This window comes from Lipophrys pholis, assembly GCF_963383615.2.
Source record: "Lipophrys pholis genome assembly, chromosome: 11".
Classification (NCBI taxonomy): domain Eukaryota; kingdom Metazoa; phylum Chordata; class Actinopteri; order Blenniiformes; family Blenniidae; genus Lipophrys; species Lipophrys pholis.
Window position 1 is genome coordinate 1306414 of NC_137631.1, and position 17163 is coordinate 1323576.

At 46.4% G+C, this 17163-nt stretch overlaps 3 protein-coding genes across 4 annotated transcripts; 1 reads left to right on the forward strand and 2 right to left on the reverse strand.

The window, feature by feature from the left end:
• The first annotated feature begins 889 nt into the window (after nucleotides 1–889).
• Nucleotides 890–7434, forward strand: LOC308116348 (uncharacterized protein). Its single transcript, XM_080474493.1, has 11 exons — nucleotides 890–1013; nucleotides 1137–1338; nucleotides 3783–3840; nucleotides 3915–4248; nucleotides 5685–5782; nucleotides 5868–5987; nucleotides 6233–6302; nucleotides 6474–6553; nucleotides 6809–6927; nucleotides 7006–7105; nucleotides 7228–7434. The coding sequence occupies exons 2-11, from the start codon at nucleotides 1220–1222 to the stop codon at nucleotides 7294–7296; spliced, it is 1167 nt and encodes a 388-aa protein (XP_080330619.1). The 5' UTR covers nucleotides 890–1013; nucleotides 1137–1219; the 3' UTR covers nucleotides 7297–7434.
• lyrm5b (LYR motif containing 5b) lies at nucleotides 7330–9385 on the reverse strand. Its single transcript, XM_080474494.1, has 3 exons — nucleotides 9046–9385; nucleotides 8526–8584; nucleotides 7330–7664 (listed from the first exon to the last, which is right to left on the reverse strand). The coding sequence occupies exons 2-3, from the start codon at nucleotides 8568–8570 to the stop codon at nucleotides 7458–7460; spliced, it is 252 nt and encodes an 83-aa protein (XP_080330620.1). The 5' UTR covers nucleotides 8571–8584; nucleotides 9046–9385; the 3' UTR covers nucleotides 7330–7457.
• Nucleotides 9386–9826: 441 nt separating this feature from the next.
• nedd1 (NEDD1 gamma-tubulin ring complex targeting factor) lies at nucleotides 9827–17136 on the reverse strand. 2 transcript variants are annotated; one of them, XM_080476037.1, is made up of 16 exons: nucleotides 17028–17136; nucleotides 15557–15700; nucleotides 15350–15444; nucleotides 14907–15023; nucleotides 14696–14836; nucleotides 14163–14392; nucleotides 13036–13234; nucleotides 12648–12771; nucleotides 12401–12529; nucleotides 12263–12307; nucleotides 12093–12182; nucleotides 11763–11905; nucleotides 11438–11630; nucleotides 11195–11336; nucleotides 11013–11079; nucleotides 9827–10617 (listed from the first exon to the last, which is right to left on the reverse strand). In XM_080476037.1, exons 2-16 carry the CDS (start codon nucleotides 15690–15692, stop codon nucleotides 10513–10515), a joined length of 1956 nt encoding a protein of 651 aa, XP_080332163.1. In that variant the 5' UTR covers nucleotides 15693–15700; nucleotides 17028–17136; the 3' UTR covers nucleotides 9827–10512. The 2 variants fall into 2 exon arrangements, with proteins under 2 accessions (XP_080332163.1, XP_080332164.1); XM_080476038.1 differs by having other exon boundaries at nucleotides 16619–17117.
• Nucleotides 17137–17163: the final 27 nt, after the last annotated feature.

A 17163-nucleotide genomic window follows, 5' to 3' on the forward strand; every position in this document is an offset into this window, starting at 1 on the left:
GTTGAATATGACCAAGGATGACTTAAAAAGAATTTAAATGACTTTAAGAGGGAAAAAAAGGTAAAACTACTAAAGATGCACAAAGCAGCTAAAACTGTTAATAACGGTCAAGAGTGTTTCATAAAAATATTAATAAAAATTAAATCAGTTTCAAAAATGTGGCTCGAAACAACTAAAAAAAAGAATTGACATAGACTGCATAAAAATAAACAATAAAAATAAAACAGCTTCAAGCCCCCGGCTGGCTCAGTAGGTAGAGCATGAGACTCTCAGTCTCAAGGTAGAGGGTCCATGTCCCACACTGGGCTCTCCACCGTCCTGCGGGCTCTCCACCTTCCTGCGGGCTCTCCACCTTCCTGTAGGCTCTCCACCTTCCTGCGGGCTCTCCACCTGCAGGAAGGTTCTTAATGGTGCAATGTGATCTGGGTGACGGTGCTCAGACTGACACCCCCACAAAAAACAACATTTGTATAATCTGTGTTTTCGTCAGAATCTTACGTATAAATGAATCTTACACTGTGGACAAAATTGAATATTTTGGTCAGAAACGTTATTAAAGTTAGTTTCAGTGATATTTGCATACATTCTTTACATCTATTAATTGATTATGTATTTCAGGAATATAACAATTAAATTGAAAAAATTACAAGTTTTCAAATGGATTGGACACAAAAAGTAAATGAGGAAAAATGAAGTAAAACATTAAATGAAATGAAAGTAAACTCGGTATATTCGGGACTTTTCCCTGGATAACCGGAAATACACGATCTTCGCTAGTCAGTAAGTCCCGCCCTACTCTTCCTCTGATTGGCTACAATCTTGTCTTTTCCGCTTTTTGGAAGCCACGAGGAGCAGTGATTGGTTAAGAACTGGTTGGTATCCGGTGGCTAAGCCAATCAGATACAGAGTCAACGAGTCGAAACGTCTCCGTCCACCGCGACTCAAAAAGAAAACTGTCGCGCTGTTTGGACAAACCAGAGAAAAGGACGATTTAAAGTGGTTTCATAACACAGGTACCTTTTTTCAAATGATTTTAATCATGTCGGCCGCAGTGGGAATGTGGGACAAGAGCTCCGGTTCGAAGCTAAGTGAGCTAACAAGCCGCCCGTGTCTCCCCGGTGTTCGTCTCCTTCCAGCCCCGCGATCAGAGACCTTCCGCCGGGCTGCGCGAGTCCCTGCCTCCGCTGAGGGTTTCCGGGTGCATTGACAGCAGAGAACCATGGAGGAGATGGTGGCATCCAGCCCCTGCTCGTCTGATCCGGACAGTCCCGGAGGTCTGAACCGAGGCTGCCTGCTGGACCCGGAGGATCTGTCCATGTTGGTCCCGGAGACCCCCAGGTACCCCCCCCCCCCCCTTTATGGAAATGAATGAATCCTCAGTTTTTCTTCGTCACATATTTATATTTTAATATTGTGTAGCGGCCCCTCGGGTGTTGATACTTGAAGACGCAGAGAATTTCAAAACGGCTGGTGTCGATTTAGTTTTCTCTCAACATCATCAAACACCATGGAAACCACAGAAGAAGAAAAAAGCCTTTCCGTAGATCCACAAGCATTCTTACCTGAACAGCACTAAATCCAGAATGGGGAAACACCGAACAGGCCATTGTGGCGTGTCAGGAGCCAGAAACAGTGGGGCAAGTGTGGGGGGTGAAAGAAGGAATATGATGGAGGGATGAGGAGAGAAGGAATGGAAGGAGGAGGAGATGCAGATGTGGGGAGAAAGAGGAAGGGGCAGAAAATGTCTAAACGGGTTCTTAAAGGAGACATATCATGCTTTTAAATCCTTCCTTTTTACATATAAATCATACAGTTGTGGTCTATACAACGCGAAACTGCAATGCTTGGGTCTGAATTCCTCATTATTATAGCTCCACAGGCCCCTTTTCAACCCCTTTTCTGATGTGCTTCTGAGAGCAACTCGTTTTGGGGCGGTCTCTTCAAATGCAAATGAGACACTTCATACCCCTCCTCCTCTCCAGGTTGCAGAGGTGACACTCGGTTCAACTCCACCCTGTTCGGCCATCTTTGTAGTTTGATAGAACAGATACAATTATCTAGCGGCGCAGAAACTTTATATTCACACATTATTTACAAAATGTCAACAACGGAAGATTTGTCCATCCAGCCATACATGTTGGAGCCAGAGTCGGACCCGGCGGAGCGAGATGAAAATGACGATGATGCACCTACAGAACAACGTCTTCATATGGATGTAACGCAATGGTGTGTTACTATATTTACACTAACTTCTCCATCCATGCCCACTACTACAATACTGCCTGTATTACAACGACTATTTAACACAGAAGTTACATTATAATCTAAAACGAGCACACAGCGCTAACATATGAAGACGGTGCAACTGCTAATGCTAACAAAACAATGACAGGGACGTCTTATCATCACACTTTTTAGCGTTATATACAGCTTACCGAAGTGCTCTGTTCGTCGTCTCCATAGATAGAAGGAACTGACCGCTCAATCAGACGAAGTCTTTCGGCAAATCCTTCTTTATACTGGCGGAGGTTGTTGAAGCAGTCGTCCTTAAAGTGATTCGCGCACACAAAAATGACCTTACCCACAGATGTGGGTACATTTCTGTGAAAAATAAAACTCAACCAGGCACTTCGAAAAGGTTCTGATGCTGGGAGACGGTGTAACGAAGCTTGTGGGTTACTACATCCAACAACCGAACATTTCGACTTATCCTCTCGTAACTTCGGTTGGACTACAAAATCGCAGCGAGAAACAAAAATGGCGGATTGCTCGAAACGTCGATGTCCTAATTTGGCAGTTCCGCTGAGAATACTGTGACGTCATTGTTCAAAAAACGTAATAGAGAATAGAAAAATCGAAACCGATCGCAAAATATGACCAAAACAGAATATAAAGATATCAACGGAGCACCTGAAGAGACTACTTTGAACTTTTCTGTACTTCTAAACACTCTAAATATACAACAACATGCATTTAAGGGCTAAAAAAGTGGATTTAGCATGATATGTCCCCTTTAAAGGAAAATGTAGAGCAGTGGGAACGACGTAGATTAATAGAACCAGCAGGTGGCGGTAATGCAACACCAATGGATGCAAACTGCCATAAAACCAAGAAGAAGAAGTTTAAACTCATAAGGTAAATTGGAGCACTTAAAATAACAGATGTGAACTATAATGAAGTAAATCACAGTATAAAGTCTTCCTGACAGAATCCAGCAGATCAACTCAGAGATCATCAGGAGAAAGTGACCGCTGACCACAATGTCCCACTTTAACGTGAAGTTCCAGTGTGGAGCAGAACTTCACTGCAATTATATCAGAAATGTACACATCGAATTGAGTATTTGTAGTTTTTAGTGTGATGATGAAGAGGAAGAGTCTTCGTCCTGCTTCTTGGCGGTGGACTCTGAACAGAGACCGCCTCCTCCTGGAGTTGTCGCCATGTTGGATCTGAGCCACGTTCAAGGTGCCTGTTGGGTCGGTGTCGGACTCGGCAAAGCTTCGGGACGTTTGACGCTCCGGCGCGACCTTGCCAGGGAGGCGGAGCTTCTTGACTCCGTCCACCAGAGTCAGAATGTGGACTCGGCGCTCCTCCATGACCCCCCCGGGGGTAAACATGTGGAGCCACTGCACCAGTTTCTGCTCCAGATGTTCGGACACTGGACTAGACGGTTCTCCACCAGCACTTCCTAACATGGCGGCAGCTCCACGGGGCGCGGAGGTCGGGTGGCGTTCTGGAACTCTCTGATCCTCCTCCTCGAGTCTGACGGGTGTGTTTGTCAGTCCGCAGCTCGCCAAGCGTCCGAGACGTCGGCGGCCGGCAGCAGAGCGTTCCAGTCCGGTGAGTCCCCCCTGCTTTGGTTCTTCCTGCTGCGAAGCGACTCGGCGGTCCGACTGACGGGTTCCTGTCCACAGGTGGCGCTCGGAGGGTCTGGACTTCCTGTGGAGAGCGAGCGAAGGTTTACCCACAAGACAAAGCGCCGGTGCCTTTCCAAGCCCGGCGGAGACTTCTTCCCAGCGTCGACTCTCACCAGGTTTCCTCTCAACACCTGGCTGGAAGCCTCCTCCTCCTGTTCTTCCTCCTCCTCCTCCTCCTCCTCCTGTTCCTCCCCCTCCCCCAGGACCCGGGTGTCGGTCCTCCAGCCGACACGCACAGAGACTGAAGCTGCGTCGCATTCCCACTCTCTGTCCTTCCTCACTGCAGAGGAGAGGAGCTGGCTGCAGGCTGAGCGAGCTCTGACCTGCACAGGTACACACACACTACAACACACACACACACACTACAACACACACACACACTACAACACAGGTACACACACACTACAACACAGGTACACACACACTACAACACACACACACACACACTACAACACAGGTACACACACACTACAACACAGGTACACACACACTACAACACACACACTACAACACAGGTACACACACACTACAACACACACACACTACAACACACACACTACAACACAGGTACACACACTACAACACACACACACTACAACACAAGTACACACACACACTACAACACAGGTACACTACAACACAGGTACACACACACTATAACACACACACACTACAACACAGGTACACACACTACAACACAGGTACACACACTACAACACACACACACTACAACACAAGTACACACATACACTACAATACACACACACACTACAACACAGGTACACACACACTACAATACAGGTACACACACAACTCCTATCAAGGGAAGCTAACCTTTATTTAAGGCTACTAATGCTAATCTCAGCTACTGTACATGTAGGCTAATGCTAATGCTACCTACAGTGAGGAGAACTCTGTTAGCGCCGGGTTAATGAGGCCGTAACCAAGAGTTTAGTGAAACACTGGGTGCATCCTAATAGTCCGCTGACGCTTCCTTTAGAACCTCCTTTAGCCTAGGAACCACTGATGCTTCCTTCAGAACCTCCTTTAGCCTGGGAACCACTGATGCTTCCTTTAGAACCTCCTTTAGCCTAGGAACCACTGATATAGCTCCTTTTCGATGACAACAGCCCCAGAGCGCTTTACATAGCTCGTCACATTCACCCATTCACGCACACGTTCACACACCATTGGAGGCTGCAGCCGTGCAAGGCGCTGTCACTCTAATGGGGGCAGTTTTTTGGGGTTCAGGCAGAGATGGCAGAGATGGGAATCAAACCTGCAACCTTCCGACCGCTCTACCAACCGAGCTATGCCGCACTCAATCCTAGGAACCACTGATGCTTCCTTTACCAAAGGAGACCAGATCATGATGTGTTAGGAAGTCTCCTAACGCCTTTCCTTAACTCCTTTAGGAAGTCTCCTAACACCTTTCCTTAACTCCTTTAGGAAGCCTCCTAACACCTTTCCTTAACTCCTTTAGGAAGCCTCCTAACACCTTTCCTTAACTCCTTTAGGAAGTCTCCTAACACCTTTCCTTAACTCCTTTAGGAAGCCTCCTAACACCTTTCCTTAACTCCTTTAGGAAGTCTCCTAACACCTTTCCTTAACCCCGTGATGTCATCCAAGGGGTTAAGGAAAAGTGGATAGGAAAGGAGAAAGGAGGGACTATTGGGAAGCACCCAATAACTGAGCAGGTTGGGTTAGCATGAGAGACAGGAAGTGAGCGCTCCTTTGGAGGCCTCTGATTGGTCAGTTCCTCCACAGAGAAGGAGGTGGAGCAGGTGGTGATCAGCGATGATGATGAGGCCACGGTGCGCTCGGTGCAGATGGAGGAAGACGAGGCGCTGGCTCGCAGTCTGCAGGTAACCACCAACCGCCACACCGCTGGTGTCTCGTCGGAGGGGGGCGGAGCCTGAATACTGTTTGTTTGTTTGTTTGTTCACTCAGGCGCAGTTTGAGCGAGAGGAGTCGGAGTCCCACAGCAGAAACCACCATCAGCAGCATCATCATCATCATCATCATCTTCAGCAGCAGCAGCAGCAGCATCAGCAGCAGGACCGCCACAGAGTGAGAAGCAGCGTAAAGTTAACAATTCCCAAAAGACAAATTTATTGACTAAGAAATGCAAAGTTCCCAAAATAGATCCCTGTGGAACGCCACGTTTATGTTCAACAGTAAAAGTATGTTAAATACTCTTTGTGTTTTTCTGCAGTGATCCCAGAACGAAACCCTGCGGAACACCACATTTAAAATCTTTTGTATTTCAGGCATAAATAGTATTTATCAGGCTGTCTTTTGATGTGTGTTTGCAGTTCTACATGGAGAACCACTGGATGAGTCAGGTCCTGGCCGCCGTCACTCCTCTGGTGCACGCTGAGCACGGTACCGCTGCTTTACGCTAAGCTAACTCCAGTTTGTTTGTTTTGGAAAAGTTTTGGAGATGACAACCTTTTATTCTGTAATATTTACTTGTTTTGGTTCATTCTAAGCGTAATCTAACTCTTTCGTCATTCTTCAAGCTTCTAAGCTAACGTTTTCTGGCTGTGTTCACAGAGCTGATTGGTCACTCCAGGAGAAGGGGGCGGGGCCTAAGGACCCCGGAGCTCGACTTGTCAGACGAAAACAACTATGAGGTGAGAATGGACCAGTGTTTACTTTTCAACCAATTCGAGTTCTTAGTTAAATCTTAGCCTCGAGCTAACTAGCGGCTAAAAAGATAACAGTACACAAAAAATTTGAAAGTAATGTGTGAAAAATACTCTTAAATTCACTTGTGAGGGTTTTTATAAATGACCTATATTTCAATAAGTAAGTTAGCAACAATGCTATGTTAGCAGTGTAGCGCCGCAAAGGCTAACTGTTTCTCCTCACCGTCTCTTCGGTTTTAGGCGCTGCTGGCCTTCGAGGAGCTTCGTGGCGCCGTGGTGACCCGTAAACTGACCCGCTGGGAGATCCAGAGGTTTCCCACCAAGCACTTTGTGTCTGCGAGCGCCGGCGGGAACACGCAGTGAGTTATACCGCCGCTACACGACGACCGGCGGCGTGTTGTCTCCATCCGTTTGACTCGTGTCGTCTCTGTCCGCAGGTGTCACATCTGTTTTTGTGAGTACGCTGATGGAGAGAAGCTGAGGATGCTGCCCTGTTTCCATGACTACCACGTTCAATGTATCGACCGCTGGCTCAAGGTACGACACCGCTGATGCTATGCTAGCATGAGTTCCTAGTTTTTTTGTTGTCTCTTGTTGAATAAATCTCCAAGCTCACCAGCATCCTCCCGGTACCGATGACTGTTCTGTTCCTCCTGCAGGAAAACGTCACGTGTCCAATCTGCCGAGCTGACCTGAGTGACGGCGCCAGCTCAATGGCGCCCCCCTGAGCGTGTGTGTGTGTGTGTGTGTGTGTGAAGAACGACTTGTCTTTGTGTCTTTTATACTTTTATTCTTTTATTGAATGATCCGTGGCTGCTGCTGAATCCAATATTGAACCATTTAGAATAAAGACGATCTTATTCCCAGCGTGCGGTTCTTTGCGCTGCGTTCAGTCCTCGTAGTAGCGCTTCTTCATGGCGCGGTACTTCCTCAGGTAGTACAGCGCCTCCAGCTCGCGGGCCACGAACTCTCCGCGGGCGATCATCGCTCGGATCTGCTCCGGGTCCTGCACGCTCTTGTTCTTGGCGAATGCCGACCTCAGGCGGTCCCTGAAGTAGTCGCCGCCTTTCGGGTACTCCCGACCGAGGTAGAGGAGCTGAGGAAGAAGAACGGGAGGTCATCTGCCGCTCTCTGATTGGTCGATTAGATTCCAGGATGCATGAGAGCATCTCCTGCCTTCACAACAATCTTTTTTTTTGGGACAAAGAATAAAGTCGACGGCAAGAAGATCTGAGGCGTCACACCGCCACTCTGCGCACATTTGACATTTCTTCTAGGCTTCTGATCTCAACACTGCCCCCAATGGCCACTGTAGGTACTGCAGCATTTAGGACAGACGGACACTTTTTTGTGGATAAAGGTGGAGCAGGATCAGGCCTTTACTGCGCCGACTCAGGTTCTGTTGACACGATGCTTTTGAGGGGAAACTGAACTTTTACTTGCAATTTTGCTGCTTTGCACAATTAAAAAAAAATAAATAAAAAAAAGCTTTCCAAGTTTTCAAAACATAGCGTACGACTAAATCAACAGTCACAATAGTCATTTAACAGCACTTCAAAGAACTGAACATTTACTACACTTCGCCAGCAGCATGGACCAATTCAATGAAGGAAGGCGGTTTAAAGGAACTTTTACATCGTAGTTTTCTGTGCCTTTGCATACATTTGCTTGTATTTACAGCAATCGATACACATTTATCTGAAACAAATAATTTCTGTTTATCAAGGCAGCATTTCGAAGAAACTCCTTCAACTCTTAACGATTCGATTGTGACCAACGATCGATTGTTGTTGATCGTGGCTCTTTGACTGAACCTAAAGTACTCAGGAAGTTATTCGAACGTGTTGACTGTGAATACGTGATGCTAAATGCTAAACTCCAGAGTATTTCATCCAGATTGAAATTCAAGACTTCAGAGTCCACGGAACAAGGCCACATCAGCAGTTTGTGTTCTCACGTTCTTGTAGAGTCGAACCACTTCAGCTCGGAGCGGGTTCGCCATCGTCGCTCAGGACGCTGGAATAAAAACGGCGAAACACGGTCAACAATTGAATATCAAACTTTACACATTTTAAAGCTTCATCACACTAAAAACTGAAGTATCTCAATTTTAATTTCAGGCAGAGTGAAGTGTTTGGAGCAGGAGTGTTGATCGATGGGCTGAAAACTGCTAAAAGAGTTCATGTGATTTTTAAGTTAAAACAGTTAAGAAGCCAAAGTTACCAAAAAAAACTTAAAATTAATCAAACAGCCAAAAACTACTTAAAGATATAAAACATTTAAATAGCAAGTTAAAACAAATTTTCTACAGGTTAAAGATTTGATGACTATAGCGGGACTATTTAAAGAGGTTTAAGCTTTTTAATCTTTTTAGGAGTTAAACTTGCTTTGCGGGTCAAGATGAATGTATTTGGTAAAAACCCGATAAGTAGCAGGTCAACTCGGGTTGGGAGATGAAGCAAGAGGCGCTAACTGACCAGAGAGATGGGAAAGTGTCCACAGCAGCGGTCCAGATGTTCTGATCCAGGTGTTGTGGTCAAGGTGTTTCCCACCTGCCGTGCTTCCTCTTCGGTTCAAAGTTCACCGAGGTGACCGCTCACATGCTACCTGCTAGTTCAACAGCTCAAATCAGCAGTTTTTAAAGCGTCATACCGACCCAGTTGGTGTGGAACATGAGTTCAGGCTTCCATGTTGAAGTTAGAGGCGCCCAAACGGGACTTTTTACACTTTAAACCGAAGCTAAGTAGTTAGCAGCGGCTAACTGGTAAACAAGCAAAGAGTAATACTCATGTACAGATGGCTCACCCTCTCACCAATGTGGAACGTTTGCGCATGCGCACTACTACACAAGCGGAAAAGGATCCGGTTTAAAAACGCAAATTGACTCAAAAAGCGATAAAAAGATTTATCATTTGTTTTCAGGGATTATGTGCCGTTGTGCCCGTTACTAAAACGGCACACGTCAATATAAGCTGAATCAACACTTGGAGAACGTTTTGATATTACACTTTAATAGGTCAGTGTTAGCAGTGGCTCACAGGTAAACAAGCAGAGTATAACTCATGTGAAGATAGTTACCCCCTCTCACCACGGCGGATCGTCTGCGCATGCGCACTACTGAACGTGGCGTGAACCGAAATACACTTTACGTCTTCAAAAGTGAATCTAAACAGATTTATTGTTTGTTAACGTGGGATTATGTGTAGTGGTATTTTGTAAGAAAAGACTTGCTCACAAAAACATAAAAACAAAATAATTACAGCGGGAGCGTTTTTTTTAATAAAGGAAGCTTTAAATGACTCACAATTTACTTTTCTCTTTCATCCGACAGATTTATCGATACAACATATAGTTTGAAAATATTTTAAACTCTTAGATGTCATTTTTTTTGTCATGCCATCATTTGACTTAGAAAACTCTCAAATATAATTTACTTTCATTATACTACACGGAAAGGTTTTTTTATTTGATGAACATGATTTTTACTTTTCGTAGAGTCAAATGCTCACAATCACACAGATAAACACCAAATCATGTAATTACAATGAACATTTATCTTTTTTCTTTCTAATTTCCCCGACATCTGACCTAAATATTGATATAAAATGAAGAATTAAAAAAATACTTTTCAGATTTACTTCACTGACTAATAATAAACTTTCAGCTTGCTTAACTTTGACCTTCAGTTTTTATCACGGAGAGATTTTTAGGATCAGAAGACATCAGCAGGATTTCGTTTCTTCTTTATTTCGTCTTTACACAAAATGTTTCTTCTTATAAACAATAGAGGTGAAGGAGCTGCAGACACTGCACATCTTTAAATTACAGTACACACACACACACACACACACACACACACACACACACACACACACACACACACACACACACACACACACACACACACACACACACACACACACACACACACACACACACACAGCTCAGTAGTTGGCCCTCAGCTGGCGGTTTTCCTCCCTCAGCTTCTCGATCTCCTCCAGCAGAGACTCGTTCACAGAGTATTTCTCTACCAGAGAATGAATCTCATTCTGAAACACACACACACACACCATTAACTTTATCAAGCAACTAGTTACTTGGTAACTAGCAACTTCATGATCTTTAATCTGAGTGTTACGCGTAACTTGAACAGAGTTGAACATTTGGTTTCTGATCAGCTGACAAAACAGCATCGGTGGCGTTCCTCAGGGCTCAGTACTGGGTCCTTTAACTCTTTACTATAACACTGAACAGATTGAGCAACAACTCAAGAGTACCTAGTTACCTTTGCTCTGCAGTGGCTTGAAGGAGTAACTAGTAACTGTGATGAAGTTCTGAGGCTTTCAGAAACGTGAGACCAGTAGTTGAAATATAAGAGAAGTACCTATTCTAAGTACTGATGAAGGGTAACAGAAGACAAACAGGAGGTAGAGTTGGTTCGTACCAGCTGGATGTAAAACTGTCGGATCATCTCCACCTGGAGGTTGATGACGTCCTGATGACACTTGTCCCTGAACGCAGCACCAACAAACAAGTCAGTCAATACAGACACATGCGCCACAGGAAATAGTTTGTACTGAGGCCCTGAATGTACACGAGAAAGGATCAAAGGTCAGAGGGACAGACCTGAACTCATCCAGACTCTCATGGATCATGTTCTGGATGAAGTGGATCTGCAGGGAGGTCATCGGAGCAGCTGCTCCCTGCTCCACCACGGCGGCGATGTTCTGGGAGAGAGACGACGAGACGGCCGCCGTCACCGAGGGACCTGCAGGGACACACAGGGAGAAGGTCTGCTGTCCCACTGCCAGAGCAGGGCAGTGAACGCACCACATCCGACTTGTTGGTGGAAATGAAGCTTCTCTCTACCTGCAAAGGCGGTGGGCGGAGCTTCCTGAACCGGAGAGTCGTAGGCTAGCTGAGGCGGGATGCCGTTGGCTCTGCGGAGGCCGGGCGCCGGGGTGAAGAAGGGCGGAGCAGACTGCAGACTGCGATTGGTCTTCTGTGAGGTGGGGGGCGGGGTCTCACCGTCCTCCTGGCCGGAGCTGCTGGTTTTGTCGGACTGCAGAAGAGACGCATCACAAGGCTCCAGAAAAAAACTTAAACTTTAAGTGTACCGGAGGCACAGCGACCTGCTTCACTCTTTCTATGGTTCTGGTTCAATCGGCGAGAGAGAATAAAAGTTGATGATCACCTTCCCGGAGTCACCCGGCTCACTGGCAGCAGCACTGATTGGCTCCTCCTCCTTGATGGTGAGCGGTGATGGGAAGACGGGCGTGGGGGTGTAAGAGCGAGCGGCCATCAGAGGCGTTCCCAGCGACGTCCTCCTGTGAGAGTCTGAAAGGAGGCAGTCTGCGTTAAGACTCCATGAAGGATCCTCAGCTCTCAAACGTGACGGAAACACAGCGTCACGCCTGATCACCGACTCGTTTGTCTACGGAAATCATTTTCAATTAAAAGAATTTAGTGTTTTGCATTAAATCAAACTGGTTGATTAACTTGTGTTATTGTTTGTGTTTCTGACCGTCTCTGTTTGGAGAGAAGATGTCCAGACTGCCTCGTCCTGAGAGCTGCGGCGCCTCCGTGTCCCTGACCGCAGAGTCTCCGCTGGTTACTATGGAAACAAAGACAACATGAGGGCGAGTCCACAGCGGGCCGGTCCATGTCACACTGTGAGGAAGCCACCCGGCGTACCGTGTGTTCGCCCGGAGGGCGTGTCTCCGGACGAAGTCCTGGGGTCTGGACCAATCAGGAGAGAGGGGGCGGAGTCACAGGTGAGCGACAGGTGTTTGTAAACATTCACAGTGATTTCACATGAGTCGGAGGACCCACCTTCGCGAACAGGAGAGAAGATGTCCAAGCTGTTTCGTCCGACGTGGCCGAACTTCTCCATGGCGACAGGAAGCTCCGCCCCCAGCTGACCTTCTGCCTCCCGACTCAGCACTTCAGCACCGACGCCTCCTGCGGGATACAACCGACAAACTTTCAAGAGTTCTCACGGTTTTAAGCCGTTAAACGTATAACTGCTACAGACATGGATTAAATGTAGGAAACAAATTAAGTTTCTTTCTTAATTCACCTGTGCTGGTCACCTGTCTGTTGGGGGCGGGGCCTGGGTTGCGGGCGGGCACTGGTTGGCTGCTGGGCGGTTTGGAGGAGGATCTCTTGATGGCCGAGATCTTTGTCGCGGCGGATTTACTAGACTGAGGGCGAGAGACAATACGATCGTGTTCACATGGTGGCTGAAGAAATAGTAATAGATTACTTTGTGTTTACACGGTATTTCATGACATAAACAGGAAAAAAAAAATAACGAACTGTCAGGAGTGATGTAAACTAGTTCCTTTCTGCTTTCTGTCCAAGTTAGTAACCGATTGCTGTAATGTAATGAGTTACTCAGTTACAATTACTGAGATCTCAATGGGCTGCTAACGGTTAGCTTTAGCGGCGTCAGGCCCGCCCCTCACCTTGTGTCTGGTGGTGTTCTGGAAACGCAGGCAGGTGACGGAGGTTTTGTGGGCCACGGTGACCTTGGTGGGGGTGCTGGAGTTCCTCAGGTCGTAGTGGTAGATGGAACCCCGAGTGGTGCCGACTGCCAGGCCGACGCCGTCCGGCATGAAGTCCACCGCCGTCAGAGGGCTGTCCACACGGATGGACTGCAGCACGCTGAGGAACAAACACACACGCACCGGAAGAAATGACCACAACATGAAATCATCGTGGTCATCTAACCCGTTCAGGGGTCCTGGGATCGATCCCCGAGGAACGCCACATATTAAATCAGTCTTGATGCATGTTAACTTATTTCAACATAATAAGTTTTTTTTTCTCTTGAATATAATTCGGTAGCAAAAAAGAAGATTGAATGTTGTGTGACGTGAAACTGGTTCGTGTACATTTTGGAGTATTAGGACACTTGTTTGATCAATCAGCTGCTAAAATCCTCATCAGTTAGGGTATTCCTCAGGGTTCACCTCTGGGTCCAGTAACAATTCCAAGACCCCGCTGACACAACAAAGGTTTAAAGTGAAAAAGGAAAACTTCCGCAGCATTTTGGCAGTCCGTTCACATGACAACGGTGTTCGGAGCCACTGAAAAGGCAACTTTCAGAAAATGGCAAACGCCGCTACTGGTCCTGGTTGCCATGTTGGTAGTAACTAGTTCCTCTGCACGTGCTCAGTAGAGCCAATCAGAACAAAGCTTCCTCCGTGGTGTCATGACTCCCAGTCCATTGTCTCCTGAGACTTGGTACTTTTATTTTGACAGTCACTGTAGTAATACATATATTGTTTCAAAACTTTGTATAAACGTGAAACCTTTCCAAGACAAAAATTTTAAAATAGTGCGTTTTCACTTGAAACGTTGTGTAAACGGAGCCTTACTTACTTGATTGATTTTTTTTTGGGGGGGGGGGGGGGGGGGTTCTTAGAGCTGCAATAACGAGCTGAATAAAAACTGAATATTACTCAAATTAATCAGCGTGTTAATCTTTTCTGGTTCCTTCATACAGAGACTGGGCATTTTTAAAAGGACAAAGAGAAAATGGCTCAGTCGAATGAGAGTAGGAACTTGGTGTCGGGCGTCGTCCACTCACACCCCGCTGGCCGTGTCGTAGCACACCACCCTCTTGTCCAGGCCCACGCTGACCACCAGCAGGTCGCTGTTGGGCGAGAAGGCCAGGCCCCAGCTCGGCGCCTTGTGAGCGGACTCAAACGTGTGCAGCGCCTTCTGGGTGTTGGAGTCCCACAGCACCACCGTGCCGCTGATGGAGCAGCTGCCCAGCAGGGAGCGCTTTACTGCCGAGAACCGCACTTCCTGCACCGCCTGAAACACCCACACCGCTTAGAACGCAGCTCAAGGCGACAGCGTGCCTTCGAGTCATGTTATACATGGACCAAGTGAGGCACAACAAAGTTAAACTACAAGATGAGATGCATCGAAAAACAAAACTAAGGTCAAATATTAAAATAAAATAGGGGAAAGAAAAGGTCCCAGATAAATGAAATATGATGAATAATTAACAAGATGCTGGTTAAATTAGTTCTTAAGCAATTAGAAATAGAAAAGAGAGAATAAAGAAGAAGAATCTAAAATAATGTAATTTAATGGTGAGGATCGGCGTCTCACCGAGGGGTTGGCGGGCGTGAGGGGTTTGCTGGACAGGTGGGTGGTCATACTGTGCAGCACCACGTCTCCGCTTATCGAGCTGGACGCCACACAGGAGTCTGTGGCGCTGAAGGTCACGCAGGTGACATCGTCCGTGTGGTCCTGTGGGACAGTGGACAGCGCCGTCAGACCGACCCGGGGCTCCTGGGTCAGACCCTCGGCTCGGTCTTACCTTGAGGGAGCGCAGCAGCTTTTTGGTCTTCAGGTCCCAGATGTGCACGCAGTGATCCAGACCGCCGCTGACCATGAACTGAGAGGACGAGCTGAGACACACACACGTCTGTTTTTTCTGAATGGTCACAGAGAAGACAAACACTCCACGGTTAGATGTTGAGTCAGGTGGAGCTACCTGGCCATCAATCATATGCGAGAGCGAGCCATGTTAACGATCAGTGGTGGTGATAAAACGTGTCCGTCTCAGATCAAAGACAACACAAAGTTCCCCAAGAATCCAGAAAATAAATAAAGATATAGATCTTGTTTTTCCACAGTTTTAACTTGTCAACACTGACTTCAAGGAGCCGTGTTTCTACTCTGTTTAATATAGTGTCGATATACGTTTCCACATGCATCACTTTAGTCAGAAACAGCCAGCGTGTGACGGTGCAGACTCACTCCGTCAGCCAGCTCCATCACAGGAACAGGAGACGTCTTCAAACTGGACAGAACCAGTTTGTCTCCGCTGCTGCTTGACGTCACCAAGTACTGATCTGAGAGGGTCAAGGAGGAGCCGGGATCACCAAACACACACTCAACACACACCAAACACACTGAAAGTAACACCAAACACACTCCCCTCCACCGCCCCCTCTGTCAGGATACTGTTGGAGCTCCAGCAGGCCCGAGCCACTGAGTGGCTGCTGCTATGAGGGTTAAACTGCTCCAGCTGCATCATGGAGACTGCATCCCAGACCTTCACCAAGTCTCCGGTGGACACCAGGCGAGTCACCTCCTCCATGGCAACAGCTGGAGACAAAAACAAACAAACCTCAGGGGGGGGGGGGGGCAAGGGCTTTGCAATTTTCTTTGTCACAGATGAAATTTTACTTTTTTAAAACTCTCAGCACTTCATTCAACGTAAATATGTGGAAGATGGTGGAGTTGGTTGTGGCCGATCCTTGGTCCCGACGGTGGTCAGAATGTCCAAGTTGCTGGGTGCATCAGGACCCAAGAACTGTCTTCTTCAAAATCTGACAGCTGCTCCATAAAGCTTTCAATGGATTTAGGCCTGAATACATCTCAGATTTACTTGTAGACTATAAACCATCCAGACCTGTGAAGTCCTCAGGAAGAGGTTTACAATATTCCCCAGAGTCAGAAGAAACAATCTGAAACAGCTTTTAGTTCCTACGCTCTTCATGTGAAACACATTTATTTTTTAAATCAGACCATAAAACACAATTACGTTCTAAGACCTTCCGTTAAACAATAGCGTTTTACTTTTTCTTAACAGAGCTTTTACTTTATTTATCCTCCCCTTTTCACGCTTTTCTGAATTACTCTCGTTTTTCTTAATCTCAACTGCTTCAGATGAAGACTCTAAATTGCCTTGCTTTAGTGCATTTCTTTGTGAAGCGTTGTCTGACTGGTGCTATGGTAATACCTTTATCCTCTCTTTTAGAACAGGCCTCATCAATGTATCCCTCGTCCCGTCCCTTTATCACACACCCAGGCCCACTTCATCAGGATTATACATTATATTGTATGTCTATTATAGATATCATGTGAATATGTGCAAGTGTTTTAAAGTAATGCTGCCGAAAAACTTATTTTCAGTCAGTTAAAAAAAAAAGGAAAACATTTCCAGGATTGTTTGATCCTGTTAAACAGATTAGAACAAGTTGCAGCACCACTTATTCCCAGATTAGGTGAAAGTAAACAAACCATTCTTGCTCGGTACTGTGAATCCACATGATGACAGTGTCGTGATCAGTGTGAGGAACTTTCTGCTCTAAAGTTGTTTCGAGGCTTCGAAAGACCAAAAAAAGCGACTTTATGGCGTCAAACTGGAAGTTTGTGGACAGTAGTGGACGAGCTTTGAAGCAATTAGTCAGTGAACTCGTTCAGTTTAGAGCTCCATCAGTTTAAACTAGATAGGCTCAACCAGCTTAAGTTAAGTTTCATCAATTACTAGTTAAACTAGTTTAAATCAACCAGCTAACCGTCGCCGCTAGCTTCGGCACAGTGCAAGTTAGCATTGACATAAAGTTTGGAAGTCGTGAAAAACGACAAGAAACGCGTCGGAAACTCTTCGAAAAATCACGGGTCTTTGTGGCAGAAGGGTCGGACTTACCGAAAGGTGCGCTTTACAGAGCGAAAAGAGACAAAAACGAGAGAAAATTGTTTTGTTTTTAGTCCGCTTGAAGGTAATAAGACCCGCCACTACGGAGCGCCACGGGGACAAAAAGATGAAAGTCACTGCAGTGTAA